The 21,626-nt window shown below is 36.1% G+C and overlaps 1 protein-coding gene across 18 annotated transcripts in view; it reads left to right on the top strand.

The window, feature by feature from the left end:
• Positions 1–21,626, top strand: part of SGIP1 (SH3-domain GRB2-like (endophilin) interacting protein 1) — a 203,456-nt gene that overhangs the window by 159,045 nt on the left and 22,785 nt on the right. For all 18 annotated transcript variants that reach the window (XM_008569017.1, XM_008569015.1, XM_008569028.1 and 15 more), the window contains one exon: positions 19,541–19,652. In XM_008569017.1, coding sequence (XP_008567239.1) covers positions 19,541–19,652 — 112 coding nt within the window. The remainder of the gene's footprint in view (positions 1–19,540; positions 19,653–21,626) is intronic.

The raw sequence follows: 21,626 nt of genomic DNA, 5'->3' as shown, positions 1-21,626 counted from the left end.
AGAGGATGTATATTTTCTACATGACGTCAAAGCCTTCATTGCCTCAGGTCATTAATTTTGTAATAACCAAGATGCAAAGTGCTCCAACATGCGACCTTCTAAACTCTCCCTTTGAATCAGATGAAATTAAAAAATGCCCGGGTATATTTGTATTGATCAGCACATCTCAAAAGAAGCAGCTACAGCTGAATATGTTGCTGATCCTGAAGTATAGCAAATACCTGTACATGTATAGGCCCTTTTTCTAGTTCGGTCCAGCCACAGCAGAGGCTGTTGCTTACTCCGTTTTAACCAGGAAATTATGTAGTGCACTATGGCAATCTTCAAATAATTGGGGCTCCACAAAAACCATGCTCACCGTTGTCTTTTTGTTGTTGCTGTTGGTTTTGGCTTTAGAGTATGTGTTATCTCGGTTTCTTCTGTTTTAGAGTGGATCTCTTTTCACAAACAGAGGTAGACCATTTTGGAAGATACCAATCTAAACACATTTTGATTGTTAGTCTGTTTTTAAGACATATATTATTGATTGGATGTAAGTATTTAATAAATGTGTGGAATAACATATATTTTATGAAAATACATTTGTTTAGTAGATTTCTGGGTATCTAGAGTTGGTAACATTGCCATTCTAATTAGTAAGAGCCCAAATTTATTAAGCATGTCAATTTGGGCCAAGAGAAATCATGCAAAAAATAGTCTTAAGAGAAATTAATTGGAAGCTGTAGTACTGTATTATGTCCGTCGTGGACTTTGTTCAAGTTTGGGGAGTCTAGATGAGGCTTCCTGAGAGGCTATGTGAACAGCCTTATCATGAATGTGCGTGTCCCTGCTTATCTCACTAAGAAATGCTTACACAGATAAAAGCATATCAAAATGCACTTCAAGGGAAGCCTAAAAATGACACCTTGCCACCTGAGCAAGAATGACTGTTTTAAAAATGGAGGTTTATTTTCATCATTTACACGTTGGTCTTAGGCATTTTTAGCTAGTGCATCCTAGGAGGATTTTTAAATTTTCTACTGTGATGATAAAATGACATAGAAATGGTGACATTTTAAATTACCTTTAGAATAGTGTCCCCACCTAAATTTTTGTACAGTAGTCCCCTCTTATCCTCAGTTTTGCTTTTCATGGTTTCAGTTATTGGCAGTACAGTATAATTATTTTGAGAGAAAGAGTGAGAAAGAGACCACATTTTATTACAGTATATTGTTATAATTGTTTTATTTTATTATTAATTGTTAATCTCTCTCTCACTGTGTCTAATTTATAAATTAAACTTTATCATAGGCCTGTATATATAGGAAAGAACATAATATTCATAGGGTTTGGTACTCTCCGAGGTTTCAGTCATCCACTGGGGGTCTTGGAATGTATCCCCTACAGATAAGGGGAGACGACTGCACTCCAAAAAGACTGTCATTTAACATGTTTTTGACTGGCCAGTTGGCTCAGTTGCTTAGAGTCTGATGCTGATAACACCAAGGTCCAGGGTTTGTTCAATCCCTGGACCAGCCAGCTGCCAGAAACAAACAAAACAATATGTTTCATTGAGTAATAAGCACTTTAACATATTCTTCTAGGCTACTCTGGTTTTATCGTCATTTGTTATTATTTATATTAATTATCATTATCTCCAGTTCTTAATTCAGAGAATGTAGAAGATGAAGAAAGATTCCTATGTCAAAATAGTCACCTGTTGTAAACAGATTTTCTATTATTATTTATTAACTTCTAAGGAGTGAGTGTTTTTATAGGGCTCACAACCTCAGGCTGCCTTAGTCATTGTTCTGTTCTTACAGTGCTTTAGACATTATAATCTTTCAGTCATTGTTTGAGCCACTGACCAACCGATCAACTAACTAATATTAAGTAACACTGGCTTATGAGTTTATTTGGAGATGACATGAGGTGCTTCACACTTCCACCATTAACTTAACAAGAGAGGTAGAAAAGAGTTAGACAGTGGTCCTAACTCACAGAGTACCAAAGCCTTTCTGAATATTTCACTATTATAAACAATTTTACTGAAATCTTAATAAAGTATTTATTTTAAGTTAAGCTAAAAAAAGAAAAGGTGAAGATTACAAATGGTAATGACATTTTAAATTCATCCAAGAGTGTATCCTATTGAAGCTATCGAGTATGCTTAGGTGGGAAGGAAAGATATTTCCATAACATATGGAAGATGTTGGATATTTGAAAAATTCCCTAGAGCATTTTAACATCAAGATGTTTCCTGACATGTTCTGTCTCTCTCTTTGCTTAGCTTTTTTTATCTACAAACTCATCTTGCTTGTGGTGATAGGAAAAACAAAACAAAACGCCTGTGACCATGAGTTCTTGAGTGTCCTAGTGTCTGAATATCGTCTCTGTCATGTGTTCATGCTGCCCCTCACCTCGTACACTCATCTCCAGGCTGCTCTGTGCTCTGTTTGTTGCTCTTCCTCCCCCAATTCCCATGGGGAATGTCCCAGCCCTAGCAGCACCCTTCTCTACATGTTCAGTCTCTCTGCTGAACTCACCCACCCATGTCCCAGCTCTCCTCAGGGGACAGCTTGGCTGCTGTTGCTTTTCTATAGTTGTAAATTAGTTGATTTGTGGAAGAAAGTGACACTGGGGACCATCTATTCTGCCATCATGACTAGATTCCCGACACACAGTTGTTTCTAAATGTGTCTCTCACTCAAATGAAAATGAACACAGTCCAACAGGTTTAAAATACATAAATGTTGGCCAGCCTTTGCTTTGCTCAAGATTGAAGACTTTCACTCCACAGAGATGAACCCTGAGTCTGAGGCACATTTGCCTGGGTACGGAAATAGATTCTAGAACAGAATTTCTCATCTGAATGGAGTTATCAAATGGGGAACTAACAAGAATAGCACAAAGCCTTAAGACACAAAAAGAAGGGTTGCTATGTGTAGATAATTTTGAAATCTGAAGCATAAATTAAATTGTTCCCTAGAGCAGGAAAAGGAACCTGGGGTTCAATGATTAATAGAATAAAACCGTTGAAGAATATCCACTCATTTATTTCTTTATTCAGTGGTTCACGTTTATTCCATGAGCTCTTCTTAGCTACAAGTCTCTGTGTGGGAATTATGGTGGTAAAATGATATGGCTTCTACCTTCTAGGAATGCACAAAAAATAGAAAAGTTTGGCACTTCCTATAAAAGGCATATTGTAACAAATGCCATAGTAGAATTGCAAAATTTCAAGAAAAGTATGAATGATAGATTTTTTTACCTGGGAAGATTCTGGGATAACTTCTTAAAGGAAAAGGGACTTGAGCTGGCTAACAGGAGGACTTCAAAAAGCTAAGAGTGTTCAGTTTAAGGGAATAATTTGAGCAAAGGCATTAGGGAGAGGAATATCTAGGTTGTATTCAGTGATGATAAACACTGCTGAAGAGAGGGATGTTTTAGGAGATGATCTCTAAAGGTTAGTAGAGATCATATTCTAAAGGACTTCAAATACTGGGAGAAGAAATTTGAATGGCAATCTGTCTGTAAGGTGGAATTTTGAGAATTTTTGGAGAAAGGAAGTCATATGATCATCTTCGATTTTTAGGATTAGAGGTAAGGAGAAATTTGGGTATTTACTGAAGCAGTTCAGGAGGAGTAGTCAGGGATGGCTTCATCTGTTGTCATGGAGGGATTTGAAAAATATCATTGAGGTAGAAACATGTGACATATAATAGGATGTGGAAAGGAGTGAAAGCTGACTCCAAAGCTTTCATCCTGAGACACAGGTAGAAGGGTGCTGTTAAACTAGAAGGAGGAATCTCCCAGGATAATACATTTGGCCAGGAAGAATGTGTTGCATTGGAGACCTCTCATAGTGGACATTTCTGCACAGCTTCCATGTAGTATGAGTCCCAGAATAAATAAACTGTAAATTTGGAAATCACCTGCTTAGAGTAAAGGACTGAATCTAAAGAAGTGCAGTTTTAACCTTGGGGCATACCTGCATTTAGGAGCTGTATTGGAATAAGAATGCATTGTAACTTGAAACTTGCTCCATTATATTTTTCTTTAATTAGCCACACAAATGTTAGTGATTAATTTTGAATGTGTGATATTCAAAGTTCATGTTTTTGTAGAGTATATTAATGATGGAGATCTCTTGCTGGTCTCTCTCAGTTGTCCTTGCCTGAGTTAATGCCTAACTGGCTAACCCAGTGACACCCTGAGTAAGACAATGTGAACACCAGATAGGAAAATTGCAGACATCATGCCTAGAAGAAAAATACGAGCTTCCAGATGGCAAATACAAGTTAACACAGAGATAATGGTCTGCTTCTTTTCCCTAACTGCTGCCCATCAAAGCCTTTTGTCTTCTCTTGGGTGTATGTCCTTCTCATCTACTTTAGTAATCTTTTTTTTTCTTTCTTCTTCTTCCTTTTGACATGCATAGACACTCAAAACTGAACATAATGTGAGACTGAAGGAATTTTTAATATTTGTTGAATGCATCAAATAGAAATAAAATGACTTGTATAAACTTTAAAAATAATTGAGTAAGAAATTTTCTATTTCTTTGCTTATGAATAGAAAAAAAATTGTTTTTTTCTAGGACACTTCATTTTTTCTCTTTTCATGTGGTGGGAGCTCTTGAGAAAAGTTTTAAATTTCCTTACCTACCCCATCAGTAATTTTAGACATATAAGTCATGCTCAGAAGAAGGAATTAGTTGTCCCATTATGGTATTATAGCATTTGCCTTGAAATACTCCTAATGGTAGCTTCAATATGCGTATGCCTAGACATGCTCATAATTAATATTCTTTAGCAGGAATCAGGATTGTCTTTATATGTTTATGTGTATGTGTATAAAATTGATTATGATAGATGCCCAGCAAAATGCTAAGATTTTTCCTTGTTTTCTAACTCTGCAACAGGTAGGTTTATGATTGGAAAAACAATGAACAAATTTGTAGAATAAGACCTTGGTAATATTGGTACCAGGACAGATATTATTATGGCTGTATTCATTCAATCCCAAGTACTTTTTGAGTGCCTGCTATGTGCACGGTAATATGAAAGGTATTGGGGTTACAGCAGCGAACAAGAAAGACATGTTCCTGTTTTCATAGTGCATAGAAGCCAGACATTAAACAAGTAGTTACAGTAATATGTAAAGAATATTACAATTAAGGAGATAGGGTGCTTTGGAGGTACCCAGCAGGGAGACCTATCCTGGCCTAGAAGTTAGGGTGATACAGGAAACAGGAGTGACATTTAAACCTATATAGAGTCTTCTTTGAAGAAATATAAAATGTTGCTGTGTTGTAGTTCAAATATAAAATGTTATATAATGTGTAAATGTTAACCTAAAGGCATGTTGGGTATCCTAGATATTAAAAATAGAAAGCGTTCTAACTTATTTATATCAGTTTACTCTCATTACACATACACACATATTGCACACACACACATATGTATATATAGATAAATAGAGAAAAAGATATGGAATATATATATATCTGATGTGGAACCTTGGGGTTCTGTGTTAATGTTGATGGGAGACATGGAAAAAAATGTTGCCATCTCTTTTATTAAAGAATCTGTAAGCCAAGGCATTTCAGCAGATTTGACTAGTAATTTCAAACTTCCTGAGAAGAGAATGGAGAAGCTGAGAATCCCCAGGGGGAACTGCTTCACCTCTGGGTGGTTCTGAGCCTTCATCATGTAATAGATGGCTGATGACCTCTGTAACTTTTGTTTGATTATGTGTCTTTTAAGAAGAGCTGCCCACAGATTTAGGCTGCCTACCCCACTACAAAATACTTTTTCTATGAACCTCTGCTATCCCAGAGAGGAGAGGTGACATAAATGAATGAAGAAAGTATACTAGTGATTCAAAGAGATGTCAAGACTCAGGAGAATCTCCCATTTTTAAGTCCTTTTATGTGTCTAAAATGGGTGTATTTAATCAGCACCACCTATACCCCAAACAGATTTTAGACAGTTACTTGTGAAAGGTCTGTGCAAACTATAAAGTACTGTACAAATAGTTATTTTCTAAAATAATAATTAGCATAAATGAATACTTAGTATGTGCTAGACATGTCCTGAGTATTATATTTATTAGTTGCTTCATTTACTAAATCAAAGGTTGATTTGGAGTCGTTAAGTTGTTGCCCTTAACATTTTAACCCTTTTGTTTCTTCTACTGTTTTTCACCATGCATGTGGTAACCCTTTCTGCTAGAGCATGGCCTGTCTGCAGAGTTCATGAACTTGAACCGTACTCTTGAACTTGAACTCTTCTGCTGGCTCTGTTGTCTAAGTCTCCAGGATACAAGTAAATATGGCCTTGGGGCTTCTTTTCCTGCCGGCACGCATTCACACAGGCAGCATGAGCCGTTTACAGTTGTTTCTTAGTCTCATATTCACAGTAATGACAGCATGGCCTCCCCTGAGATCTGATTTAGAGGCTTGAAATATGCCTCTGAGAGAACACAAAAGGTTATTCTGAAAAAGTGTCACAAGGGAGCAGGGATGATGTTGATTTTTCAAGGATGTTTTGGTGGAGTTTCAATTGCCATCATGCAAGGTGAGTCCAGGAAGAGGAAGAGTTATTTAATGTTGGTTACTCCTTTTGTTAGATTTTATCTTTTCTGGACTCTACTCACAGCCCATTCCCCACTAGCAGCCCATAGAGCAGGCTTTCAGGCGGGCAGACTGTAGCAGACAGCATTCTCCCCGCTTCTTCATTCATAGATAGCCCCCTCGAGGGAATTACTTTTGTTAGTGCTCAAAATTACCAGAATCCACTTTTTAACTAAAAGGAACCATTCAAGAAATAAATAAAGGAGAAAAGTAGAAACCTCAATGTTATTTGAAATCCCAAAATAACTCCCAATGTCTATTTATAATGTTTGCCACAATATCAAAGTAATGCATGTACAGTATAGAAAGCTTGCATAAGCAGAAAAGTATAAAGAAAATGAAATAGTCTGTAATCTAATAAACACAGATAACCACTGTTATCATTTTAGTGTCTTTCAGTTCTAAGACTTTTTATGTAAATCTGACCTTGTGTGTGTAGTTTATATTATCATAAGTACATAATTAAGCATTGTTTTATTTTAACATATAATAACATCCCCTTGCCATTGCAAAGTATTTGAAAATAGCTCATAGTTTGCTTTATTCTGATTATGATATTGATTTAAGCATATTACTTAAAAATTCAAACAATACAAATATAAGAAAGTATAAATAAAAGAGTGACTATCACTCCAAAATCACACTCTTCAGATATTAGTAGTGGTAACATTTTTGTGTGTTTGGTGAAAATTCTTGAAGAAAAACCTCTCTATATTTATCTCTACAGACACACACTTTATTTACTTGATTCTGGGCTCTCTCTAGCTCCTCATTTTTGAATCCCCTGACTATATTCACATCTTTCCTGCAGAGACTCAAAGACTACCTACATTACTCATTGGAAAACACCTTTCCTGGCTTGACCAGTCCCTTGCGATGGTCTCACTAGATTTTTTTTCCCCCCTGGGGATCTGGATTGGACCACAGATAACTATGGCACTGCAGATATTATTCATTCAGTGTAAGTTTGAACAAAGAAAGAAACTATTATCCTTTAACAAAACTGATGCCTTAATTTTTTTTTGCAAGAGAGTTGATGAGTTGCATGGGAAATTCACATCCTTGGCCCTTTTGAACCTGTAGATTAGTGCTTCTCAAACTCTTTTTTGTTATCTCCCTTCCCTTGCCCAAGGAGCCTTTTCAGGCCTTTGTATTTTCCTAATTGCTTTTCTAGGACAATTTTAGTATCACAGATGTACCGTACATCTGGTTATGTACTGTATGGATATCTGTGTTCTTTATACATTTAAAAAGTGAGCTTTTTTTTCACCATCCCCAAGAAGCAATTTTCACCCCTTTGTGATGATACTGTCCCATTGAGAATGCATGCTGTGCATGCAGCTGGATCTCTGAGCAAAGCTCACTAACATGTAAGGGTGAACATTCATACAACAGGGTAGAGTTTAAGGATACAATCAAAGTTAGAGCTGGTTTTCAGTCCCAGCTCCTCTACTTACCATAAAGTAAGTTACTTTGAGTAAGTTATTTAATTTTACTAAGCTTTAAGTTCCTCAGTGATGAATTATACATAATAATGATATGCACTTCAAACAAATGTTTTGACATTAGAAGACATAATGCATGTAAAGTATGCAGCACAGTGACCATCATATATAAGTGCTGTACATAAATTAGCTTTGTATTCTTTGTATTCTTCATAGTACCATGCTATAGCTGGCTCAGTTTCGGATGCTTGATCAAACTGTCAGCACTGTCTATGTAAAAATGGCTAGGATTTAGCTGCATGAGTCCTCATACTAAGACAAAGAAAACACTAAGTGCTTATACTCACTGAGGAAATCAACTGGAGCCAAGTGTCATTCACTTTCCTTTCATTTTTATTGTGGCTTTGTCTCCTGTCTTATGTCCATTTTTAACATAGTCCTTGTGTTGAATATGCTTGTTCTGACTTTGATGATAAAAGCAAAGTATAATTTTCCCATTTTCCGAGTCAAACATTTTAGGAAGTTAATTAAATTGGCCATTAATTGTGGATGACAGTTTAGGAACTCTAAGCAAAGACCCAGTTTGAAGAAAAATTCTCTATAAAACATGATGAAAAATGTAAATTGATTTTATGTTTTTGGGCTGAGCAGAATTTAAAAGCAAAAAATGTATGCACATGAAATATATATATAACCAGGGCAGGTGGGCAGGGATTTGTGAAGAGGAAGACTGAAAATAACTCTAATCCTATTTATATACTCAGAAATTCAGTATCCTTAATTCCACTCTATGATACCTAGCTTTCTTTTTTTTTTAAAAAGTGTGCATTTTATAAAGGAATTTATTATTTTTTAAATTGACATGTATTAATTGTACACATTTATGGGATACAGAGTTCCATTTCAGTACATGTATATAACTTTTGATAATCAAGGCACGGCAATTAGCATAGTCATCATCACAAAACTTTATCATTTCTTTGTGATGAGAACACTTGAGCCGTTTCCTTCTGGCTGTTTGAGAACATACAATAAATAATTGTTAATTATAGATGCCTAGCACTATTGTATACCACTAGAACTTATTTTTCCTGCATAGCTGTAATTTTGTGATATGTGACCTTCTTAAATACATCTTCTTCCTCACTTTCATGAAGAACGCCTAGCATATTGAAAAGCATGCAGCAGGCATCACTCTCCCAGTGCTGCCGTGGGTCAGGACAAGGTCTACGGGGCTTGTTATATGGAAAAGCATGAAGTCAAGTGGACCTTGATTTGTACCCTGACTCTACCACTTACTGGCTGAAGGACTGTGGGTAAATGATAAGCAATGCCCATCTGAGCACATGGTTGTGGTGATAATTAAATGATGCACTATATGCATTATTTGATAAATAAATTATATGATAATTAAATGATGCACTGTCTTTTATGCTTTAACCTAAAGCATAAAATAGTGTCTAGCTCACAGCCAGTGCTCAATGGTATTGGTTCCTCCCATTTTGAGGTTTGCCCTTTTCCCTCTTTACTGGCACTCAGCAGATCAATTGATGCTACTTATCTCAGGACATGAGAAGACTAAGTAGCACTTATGGAAGCTTCTTGACTTTTTTAAACCTCAGTTCTGTCAGCTGTAAAGTGGTGATAATATGTTTTTCTTAAAAGAGTAAGGATTCAATAAGATAATGCATGTGAATCATTTAGCACTCTGTGGAATTCAGAAAACATTGCTCAGTTTAGCTCTTATCACAGTATCTATTAGATCAGGTACTATCATTAGACTATCATAATTCCTAAGAAAATGTTATATATAGAGATTTTAGATTTTTATATGCAACATGTACACACACATGCAATATACATATATAAGATATATTTTATATAATTTAAGCCAACTGCAATCATAATATTCCAAAATGAAGAGAAAAAGAAAAAAGTTAAAAATGTATTTGTAATAACTTTCCTTTGACTCCTTTTTTCCCAAATCTATCCTAAAAAATTTTGAAAACAAAGCTGTTATGATAAAAAAAAAAGTTTGTTACTTTATTAATCATCACTTCAGCTAAAATTCACCAGGTCACAGGAGCGAATTCACCTTTTCAAGTTAAGTGCTCATGATTCAATTGTTTTTACTGACCTAGAAAGAACTTCTAATCTTGTCTTTATGCTAAATGCTATGGTGTTGAGGGTAGGCTGAAGCAACACATTACATTTTGTGACTGTCAGGCAAATTCTTCTTCACTGCTAATGATAATGGCTGCCAATTTATTATTTACTGTGTGCCAGGACCTGTGATTTGTATATCTTGATGAACCTCCTTACCCAAGAGTTTATTAGTATTGGTGACCTGCAGTTACCATATTCTGAAGGGAAGCAAAGACCACAGTGACATGAAAGTATTTACTTCTAACTTCAGTCCCTATTATAATATACCTTTTCCCAAATTAACTCTAGCATGTATCCCCTTCCATCATATGAATGCAGAGCCAGTAAGTTTTCCCATAAACATCTGATCTTAAAAACAGTGAATTTACAGTACAAATACAGCACATACTCATATTTATTGCAAAGTGAAATTGCCAATTTCAGAAAGGATACAGGATTTCATAGTCAATGAAAGTGATTATGTAAAGCTGCTTCAGTCATACCAAAGGTCACTGTCAATTGAGGGCTTAAGAGAGATAAAACTTAATAACTAAATAAGAGGAAAAAAGTAAGCTTACATCACAGACACTTAAAAGAAAATCAAGAAATCGAGAAGTCCTTAAGGGAATTTATAAAACTCTCAATTAGTTCTGCAATAATGGCTATATATATGATCATGAATTAAAGCCCAATATGAACCTTGGATGGTGTGTAGAGCTATAATATAATTTTATCAGAAAAATATGCCCAAAATATCAACACACATCATTTTTGTTCATTCTAAGAACTCATTATTATTGTAGCTTAAACCTTGTTAATAAAAGATCTTTTTACAGGTTTAGTTTATGCTAATTTTGAGTCCCAATCAAACCTTTCAATCATTATATACTATGAAATTTTAGTACCATTTTTAAATATATTAATTTTTAAGTGACTTCTCTGGTATTGACTATCCTCAGATAACAAGGGCATCCTATATCATCACATTTAATCTTCACAATATCTACAGAAGGTACTATCTCCATTTTATGATATGAAAAAGCTGAATCTCAGGGAGCTTAGGTAATTTTCCCTGGGTCACACAGTAAGGGATAAAGTCAGGATTCAAATTTAATTCAATCTCTTTCCAACATGCTTTCTTTTTGTCACTGCATGATAGAGAAAATGCTCTGTAAATTATTATAGAACTGAATATAAATTTATCTTTTTACTAATTCTAACTAATATGATCAGCTTTTTAAGGAAAAGCTAACCCAATTCCCACTCTCTGCTGCTTCATACAACTTCTGGAATTTCTTCTCTTTTCTTTTATGCATTCTGAGCCTTTCTGATGCTTCCATCTATTGGTTCTATCTCCTGCATTCTCATCCCTAGGCATGAGGGTCATTTACCTCCTGCCTGCAGCAGACCTGGTGGAGTGGTGCAGTTGTTTGGGTGGATAGACTGCAAGATGGGGATGGTCTTCTAAACAAACAAGAAGACCCTCTCCTGCTATCTATGCTTCAGATTGTGCTTTCTGTGTGACTGTTTCCAACCTCAGATGAACAGAAGGTAAAATTTGCAACTCTCATGACACCTGGTATTAGTAGTGCAGATCCTCCCTACATTCAAATAAGGTTGGGAGCACTGATATTATTGTCCTAATTTAATGGAGGTGTAGCTAGAATCACTGACCTGCCCAGGTCAAGTGTTGACTAAACAGCACAGTCAAGACTGAAGCCCGCAATCGCTGACACAGTCCTATATTCTTTACTGGGACAGCAAAGCATAATACTAAGATTACAGGTCACTTGGTGTCTGAATTTGAACTGATTACCTATGTGCTCCAAGTTTCCTCTTCTGTAAGAAAGTGATGTTAAAATAGCACCCATTTGGTGAGATTGTTGTGCAAATTAAAGGAGATAAAAGATATAAAGCATTGAACAGAATTTGGACACAGTAAACGATTTATTGACTTACTGATCATTTTGTGACAAATGCTACAAATACCCCCGAGAGATGCACTACTTTGGCATAAGTTGATGCTAAATGTAAAACTGAAAATAAGTCCTCTTCATCAGCTGCCTTTGATGTAAGAAAATACTAAGCTTCAACAATGCAAAATGGAAGAGATTATAAAGAAAATGGAGAAAAGTGTGCAGCAAGGGGAGACTAGCCTTGCTCACTCCCCAGACTGGCTTCAGGCACATGCTATTACATACATGCTTCCCCTCTCTGCACGTGACTGGCAATAGGGAGATACCAGGAATTTCTGTTGAACTCAGTATGTAAACATTTGCTTATTTCTAAAGCAAACCTTCTTATACTCTTATTCAATTTCTTTTCTTTTTTTTTTTTTTGTCTTTTTTCCATGTCCGGCAACGGATCGCAACCCTCAGTGTCGCCCCCGTCTGAACCGAAGTATTTTGCTTCCTTTTTTCCTTCCTCCTTTTTTCTTATCTTTCTCTTTATCTTCTAAAACTTCTCTCTCCCTTCCTTTCCTTTAAACGTTTTTATATATATACGAACAGTTTGTAATCTTTGCCCACATTCACATTTCATTTGAATATTCATGAAATGTTTCCAGAAATTGAGGACCTTATCTTTTAAAGATGCCATACTGTTATTAAGGATTTAAATTATTTTAGCCTCAGAGTGTGTATCTTTGTGTGTTTGTGTGACCTTGCTCGGTAATGAGAGTCACAGAAAACTGCGTTTCAGAAAATGTATAATCACACACTGGTGACTCTTTGTACCCTTTTTCATTCATCAGAAATCCCTAAGTATGCATGCCAGTTGCTTTCTGGTACCCTTGAATTGCTATTTTGTCAGAAGTCTACAAGCTAATGGCAGCAACTCACCCTTCTTGGGGTATCACAAATGTGCCATCAGGTGTCTGACATAATTCTATTCTGATTCCTATGCTCCTGGAGCAGTGTAGGTATGAGTGAAGCATCCAGAGTCAGGCAGTGCTAGGTTGCAACCCAGTTCTGTTCGGATTGTTTACTTGCTGGGTGACAATGGCAAAGCTCTTGAATGACTTGAAAACTCAGTTTTCTCATTCGTAAAACAGAGATCAGGATTACAAGGTAATAGAAAGACCCTTGAATAGTTCTTGGTACGTAATAAGAACTGTAGAAGTTTTAGTTGCTGCCACCACTATAATTGATAGATCCAGGAAACCTAGGACTGAATTTCAGCTTTGCCATTTACAAGCAGAGTGACCTCAGGCTAGTGAAATAGAGGTAATTATGCTGAACTCATTTATCCCTCCAATCTATAGAGAACATAAAGCTATATATATTAGTGTTTGATATTTGATGTTATTGGACAACAGACATAAGAGCCACATTGATAAATACTGCCTCTACCTTGAATTCTTTAAAAATTAACAGTAACAATATAATAATTACAATATTAAACTGTTCTCTAACCTCATATAGTGCTCTATGTTTTATTTGTAGTTAATATTATATTCCTCTTCCAAACTATAAGCTCCGTGATGGGAGAAACTTGCCTCATACATTTTTATGTATCTGTCAGTACCTAGCACAATGCCTAATTATTGCAGGAACTCACATATGAATAAATGAATATTAATTATTCAAACAATCAATTTGTTTATTTGAATAAAACAAACACGCATTAAACAAATTTTATCTCCTAGTGAGCTAAGTATTGTATCAAGCAACTTAAACAGATATAATAGCCACCTATATGATATGTGAAAAATTAGGTGTGCGTGCATAGAATCACTATTCTTATGACAACAGAATTTTAGTGGTGGAAGAAACCTGAAAATTCTAGTCTACCTCTATATACAATGAAGAATTCCCTTTGTAGCATCATCTCCCATTGTTTTCTACCTAAAAACCTACTCAACTTCAAACAACCAACTCTAATTCACCAACCTTAAAGAAGCTAACCCTGACAAAATAACAGAAACAAAACCACCAACAATAATAATATGTTTTTGAGTGCATACTATGTTAAGGACTTCGCAAAAATTATTCCCTTTTACGTGCACAACAAGCCTTTAACATGGATACTATTTTTATCTATACCATTTTAAAGATGAGAAACTGAGTCAGAGAGAGATTAAATAGCTTGTCTCTGGTCATACAGATTGTAAGTGGAAGAGCCAAAATTCACACCCAAGTCTGTGTGAGTCTAGAGCCCAAGCTTCCTTTTGTTAAATCACGGAATAGCATTCCATATACCACTCATTTGGCAATTAATCTTGTGATAAAATAATCTCATAGGGTTGTCACTTAAACTATTGTCTTAAGTTCTTGTTTGCATGTTATTGTTATTTAGTTTTCCATATGTTTATGTCTTATTTCTTGAAAGTTTACATATTTGTGTCCCCAAAACTATCTTGCACATAGTAGAGGATCAGTAATACAATAGATCCACTCAAACCTCCAGTGAAGGGATACTGTTTTCAAGGCAGCTTATTTCTCTGTTAGAAAGTTGTTCTTCCTAAGAATTGCAAATGCTTGTAAATAACTTAACATGATAAGATCCTAAAACACAGAAATTATGCTGTCTATTGCTGTCAATTCATGGTTGAAAGACCTAAGTTTAATTGACTTCCCCAAGGCCACAAAACTATTAACTTACAGATCTGTGGCCTTAAACTCTCATCCCCTGAGTCACTGTCTGGTAGCATTATTTCAGATTCAGTATTAGAAAACAGTTTCCAGGCCCTTCTTAGTCCTCTTAGGCCATCAGGTTTGAATTTTCTACCATCTTGGACATTTTCCTGGTTTTAGCCCAATTTTCCAATAATCCTGTTAAACAAAGTCTCTCCGAGGTACTATGGGGGAACAGAAGCATTCATTTATTACTAGTAGAATTTTCATTGAACATAATCTTTATGAAAAATACACTGGCATTCTCAGCAATTAAAAATTGATCTGCCTTTTCATTTGCTCATCTCACTTTGTAGGAATAAAACTATGTCTTAAGGAAATAATTAAAAAGGAAAAGGAGACCAATTTATAAAAAGAGGAATTTAGATTACTACTTAGAAATGGCATAACATTTGGAGAATGTCTATAGAGTATTGTATAGTTGTGGGAAATGATGTGCAGATCAGATAGCAATAAGGAAAATCATGTAATAAGTGGAAAAATATAAAACACAAAATGGCATATTAACTGCAATGTACAGACATGTGAAGAAATTAGAGTTGTAAATTGTGGATCCATTAAGGTAAAAGGGTTCTTTGTAAATTTTTTATGTTTTGTGTATTTCTGCTTTCCTGGAATTATTGATTAAATCTACAGTAAGGGCTGTAGTGTCCAGAGGTGGACATATAGCTAGAGTACCAGGTTTTTGGAGGGAGTGGGAGGAGGGGAGTCGTGAGAGATGGATCTGGGTGGGAGCACAGATGGCTTTGTAAACATTACACTGAATAATCTGGTCTTCAAATTGTAGATAGGTGTTTCAGTTTCCATCTGATGAGCCTTAAAAGAAAGCACACAAACAAAAAGCAATAAAACCATCATTTCTAATAATCTGTCTGTTACTCATCTGCTGATACAGCCCAAGCTAGGTGAGATATTTGGAACTCAATGATAGAGAGTTGATCAATTAAAACCTCCAGATGTTTTTCTCACATTCTTCCACCAAGCCAGTTTTCTCCAAACCACAATGGTTTGATTAATTTTTAATCTTGATCTACTCATATAAAAATTTCACATTTATTTTTGCTGTTATTTTTCTTATCAGTTACAGCTCAGTATCTCAAAAATGTGAGAAAATTTTGAGCACTTTCAATGAGTCTGTGTCATTATTTAAGGTAACCTCTGTATTATCTTAAATTGTAAAAATTATCATAAGAATAGCTGATTGTTATTAGTGCTTACTATAGACCAATTGCTGCACTGAAGACTTTACCTCATTTTATCCTCAGAACAGGTCTACAAAGTGATTATTATCACATTATCCCTGTCAAAGACCATTCAGATAACAAGTGTCAGAGATGGGACTCTATCCCAGGTGTCTGATGCCAAATTCCATGCTTTTAGCCTTCCCAATAGACATGGAACCACTGATTCACGCTCACTGGATATTGCGATTCACCTGTCAATTCACTTGGCAAGACTATTTATTATCCACCTAACTTTCACTATTGTATTCACAAGAATGTCACGGAAAACTATTAAATACTTTACAGAATTCAAAAATATTGTGCTCATGACATTCTCTTTATCTACTAACATTTGCATTTCTCACCAATTTTATCTTTTTCTTCCTAAGAAATCTCCTCACCACATTATTGTCTCCCTTACTGCATTCTCCACCACACTGCAGACAGAGTGATCTAAACTCAAACTCACTGTGAACAGCACCCCCTACCCCATTTTAAATACTTCAGAGGCCTCCCCTCTTCTTAGAGGATATTCTAACCTCAGTTCTGGGACCTCCAAGGACTCAAGAAATTTATAATTCTACTTTAAATTATATCAATATTGTATATATGTGCACTTTGCTCTGAAAAGTACCTATAGATTTGTATTAGAGTATCAAAAGGGAACTATGATTTAACGACTATAAATCACTTATAATATAAAGACAAATTTTCCTAAATATTTATACAAAACTCATCATGACCTAATTCCTGACCCTCCAAGCCTCATCACCTTCATGTGTCAACCTTTGATACCCACCACACTCACATACACACACAAACAACACCACACTTCCTGTGGTCTCTCAAAATGCCATATGTCAGCTCAGCTCCACACGTATGCCCATGCTGGGCCTTATTCCTTCTCCACTTCGTGAGGTCCTATTCATCTTCAAGCCTCAGCTCCAATATCATCTTCTTAATGAAACCTTCCCTGACCTAGCCAAGCAACATTAAGAGCTTTGCTCGTACATTTTTAAAAAGCGTTTATCAAATCACTTTCATATTTAATTGTAGATGTATCTACTCCACCAAACTTCAAGTTCCAGTCACATGGTGGCTATGACCCTGATATAATGGTAACATTCCAGTCCTCTCACCACTGCGGTCCAGTTTTAACTAATAGGGAGGGAAGCAATTCTCCTCCAGAACCTAGAAATCACTCAATAAATATTTGAACTAATAAAAGAGCAAATAAACTGAGCAACACTATTACAAGATAATGGTCTCCGTTTATTGTACCTTCATTATTTACAGATGTGCATAAACCTTGCCCTTCTGAGACCCAACAGTGGATAATTCAAAGACTTAATAAAAGGTCAATGTAATCCTGGCTCTATTTTAGGGACTGTGAAGGTCCCATAAAAGAAGCTCATGCCATAGTCCCTTCCTTTTAAAAGTTTACAGTCCTGTGGGCAGCAAAGACATAGACATGCACACTCCAACTGAAGACTCATCCAATGGTACTGTAATTGCTTGCCCTCGAATGGTACTGTAATTACCTACTCAGGAGGCAAAATAATATAGTCATCAGAGCCTAAACTTTATGGGTACCTGAGTACAAGTCTTAAGGTTAATGCGTACCAGCTGTGCAAGACTTTGAGCTTTGGTTCCATCAACTGCAAAATGAAGATAATGCTCACTTCAAACATTTACATAGATCATATCTACAAAACATATAGTAAGTGTGGGCCGGCCCGGTGGCGCACTGGATGGTGCGCCGCTTGGGAGGCGCGGCGGCGCTCCCGTCCGAGGGTTCGGATCCCATGTACAGACCGGTTCCCGCTCACTGGCTGAGCGAGGCGCGGGAGCAACGCCGAGGCTTGCAATCCCGTTGCCGGTCCCCGGTCCGGTACGGGGGCAACACTGAGGGTTGCGATCCGTTGCCAGACACGGAAAAAAGATAAAAGACAAAAAAAAAAAAAAAACATATAGTAAGTGTGCAATGGATAATGGTGTGGAGGTCATGCTTGTAGTGAATGTTGATGCTGCTGCTGCTACTGCTACTGCTGCTGCTATTAGCACATTGAATGGTAGCTCCTTGAGGACAAGGACCATGTTTAATTTTATCTTTAAACCCACAGCACCTGAAATAGTGCCTGATACATAGTAGATACTAAACAAATGCATGTTAAATTAACAATCAATTACCAAGTTCAAGATATTGAAAGCCAAGAGAAGATAGAAAAGGAGGGGACTAGAATGAACTGGAATGATCAAGGAAAGATTTACTGAGGAGAGAGGTATACAAAGGGTAGATTTTTTCATAGCTGCAGAAGAGAACAGAAGTTACAGAAGGTGAAAGAAACTAAACATCACACAAAGGTGTGTAGTCTATGTCAGGAGTGAGAAGGAGTAAGTGTGTTTTGTTTGTTAGGAAGGGGAAGCAGTGAGCATGTGACATAATTAAATACTATATAATTAGTAAAACTGTTTAGTACCATGCCTATTTAGTACCATTTGCTCTTTAGTACCATGCCTAGAGATTAATAACAAAGAAAGCAATCCTAAACTTTGATCCTTTTTAGAAGCTACATGTTATAGCAAAACAATACAGGAAACTTTCGTTTGGACAAAGTGTATGGTATAATGGAAAAGACATGAGCTTTGCAGAGAGGCAAATCTAGATATGAATTTTTGTTTTTCCACTTAACTAACTATATTATCTTGGGCCAATCTCTTACCTTTCTGAGTTTCTGTTTCTCTTCCGTAAAATGAGGATAATCATGCCTATCCCGCAGGGCTGATGTGGAGCGTGAGTGAAATAATTTACGTAAGGTACCTAGTGCAATGCCTAGTGCAGCAGGTGTTCAATAAACATGAGAGCTGCTGTTATTTTTAATACTGTGAATTAGTGCATTTATGTATATGTGCTAAGTCAATGTGTACATCTTGGTTGCCTGTGTTTTTGGACATGTAAACTTGAGCTAACTTGATCTGGGAATAGTTGGGCTTTTTGAAATGGAAATAATCCAGAAAAGAAGAGTGTGTAATGTGATACCACTTGGTTGTTTGTCTCTTCAAAATGAAGAAACACAAAAAGTTTTGAGTTTGGACAACTGATTAGGTTGAATGCTCAAATAGGAAACATAATGTTCTCTATTAACCACCTGCTGTACAAACTGTCATGCAAATACTGCCTTAAGCTTTATGCAAAACATTTGAAAACCTCTGTGATTTTGTTTTTCTGCTTGGATTTTCTTTTCTGTAGTAAGATATGTAAGTGAATTAATTTCAAGTGTGTTTGTCTGTAAATCTGCCAAATATTTCCTTTTAAATACTTGAGCTCCATGTTGAATATACAGTTATTGTTCTTAACACATTATATATTATTTAGTAATAGATTTTATCCCTTAATCATTTAATGGGCTTTCAGTTCCACATATACTGAGGTGTCTCCTATGCCCAAAATAAATGAAAGTTTTTCATTCCATGCAGGTTCTTCTAGGGGACCCAGCCCCCTAACCATGGGAGCCCAGGACACCCTCCCCGTTGCAGCAGCATTTACAGAAACAGTCAATGCCTACTTCAAAGGAGCAGATCCAAGCAAGTAAGCCCAGGACTTGGTCCACCGTCTTTTCCAAGCTCTATTCTATCTGGTGGGGGACACTCTAAATATAACTATTTCATTCCTATCCCAAAACGAAAAAAATCTAGTTAATAATAATAGGTGGCACACCAAGAATAGAGGAGAAAATTTAATTAGGAATTTTAATTCATGGCTTTTAAAAATGCACCAAACAATCTAATAATCTAATATCTAACTATCCAAAAATTTCTAATTTGGTTTTGGTTGCAAGTAACAGAAAACCCTAACCCAATTCTGTCAACAAAGAGAAAATTTATTGTCTCATTAAATTAAATGTCCCGATCATGTCTTTTATTGTCTTAATCTTTCCCAGATGGGAATCGCCACACATAAATTGAAATATTGGTGCACTGGAATAAGAACATGGAAGAAAACATACTTTCCCCAAACAACCAGAGAAGCAAGGGAACAAACTATATGTTACCCATACTAAGTAAGGAAAAACTGGCCCCCCAAAAAAAGGCAAAGAAAAGGAAAAACATTATAATTACAGCAAAGTAAAAATTCTAGTGAAAATGTACCACCCTCTATTTACATGAGCCTGATTTCACTTATCCAAGTACATACTGACAATGGACTTGATATGAATACATATGTGATATAATTAAATTTTTACCTCTTGATAAAGAGTCCCATGGATACGATTCAGGAAGTCTATGGGGTCCCTGAAACTATATTGGGTATCTTACGTGTGTACACATGTGTGCATTTTTCCATAGAGACTGTAGCATTCATCACTTTAACAAAGCCGTTCATGAACCCCCCACCAAAAAAATTAAGAGTAATTACTAGTCTACACTGAAAACTAAACACCTAAGCCAAACTGGTTTTCAAATGTGTCATTAATGTAATTCCAGATCTGAATTTTATTAGTAAATAAAGGACAAACCTAGGTGCAGGAAGAATTGCTCTTGATTTTTTTACTTATGGGGCTAGGACTTGGAAAACCTTAGTATCTATGGCAATAAGAAGGAGAGAAAAAAATGTAAATGTGCATATAGAATACAAGACCATATTATAAATTTTTTGAAGCAGTGATCTCTACATATATTTTAAATGGTAATTTATATGACTAATCATGAATCCTCTTTACACTTCAGAAATACTAGTTTTTAAAAATCTAAATCTAACAATATTGGTACTGGAAAACCAATATAATTAGTAAATCCACCTGTAAGTGTCCTACCCAGCCACTGGGATCTATCAACCTCCCTAAATGTCCTGCCTCTTTAAACAACATCTAGATCTTATTCTAGACACAGAATGTTGTAGAGAAATAAACACTGTGAACTCTGGTTTCTCCTATGTCCTTTCTCTTTGATCTTCAAAACATGAAGGCCATTTGCCACATCCACATATCAACAGTAATTAAAAGCCACCTCATGCAGAGCATGCATTTGAACTGCTAAAGCAAGTAAACACCATGAGCTTAGGTTAAATATATACTTTATATACACATTTGTTCTGTCGAATTTTCTTTAAACGAAGAATTTGCAAAACTTTCTGTCATACCAGTCCTAAGAACTACTTCTCACAGACCGACCTATGCCTTAGAAAATTCAGGCTGGCCTGAACTGAGAAAAGCATGCAAAAAACACACTTGTAAAAAAAAAATAATAGGAATGTGAAGGGAATGTGTATACCTCAGTGAAAACCACTGGGAACCACACAAGAATGAATTATATTTTGTCTGCGTCCTTATTGGCTTTTATTCATTCATTCACCGACTTATTCAGAGACCTAATTGTTCTCCTTACTTCCACTTTTGCCCCCCTAAAGTCTATTCTGAACATACCATGTCACTCCTCAGCTCAAAACCTTCCTATCTGTTCAAAGTAAAAATAACATTCTACCAGGAAATGCTCACATGAGGGAAAAATGCTTTATAATGGTCTATAAGGCCATACCTGATCTGTCCTCCCAGACCCCCAATCC

This window comes from Galeopterus variegatus, unplaced genomic scaffold (genome assembly GCF_000696425.1).
Source record: "Galeopterus variegatus unplaced genomic scaffold, G_variegatus-3.0.2 Scaffold458, whole genome shotgun sequence".
NCBI lineage: Eukaryota > Metazoa > Chordata > Mammalia > Dermoptera > Cynocephalidae > Galeopterus > Galeopterus variegatus.
This window is presented reverse-complemented; position numbering and strand designations above follow the sequence as displayed.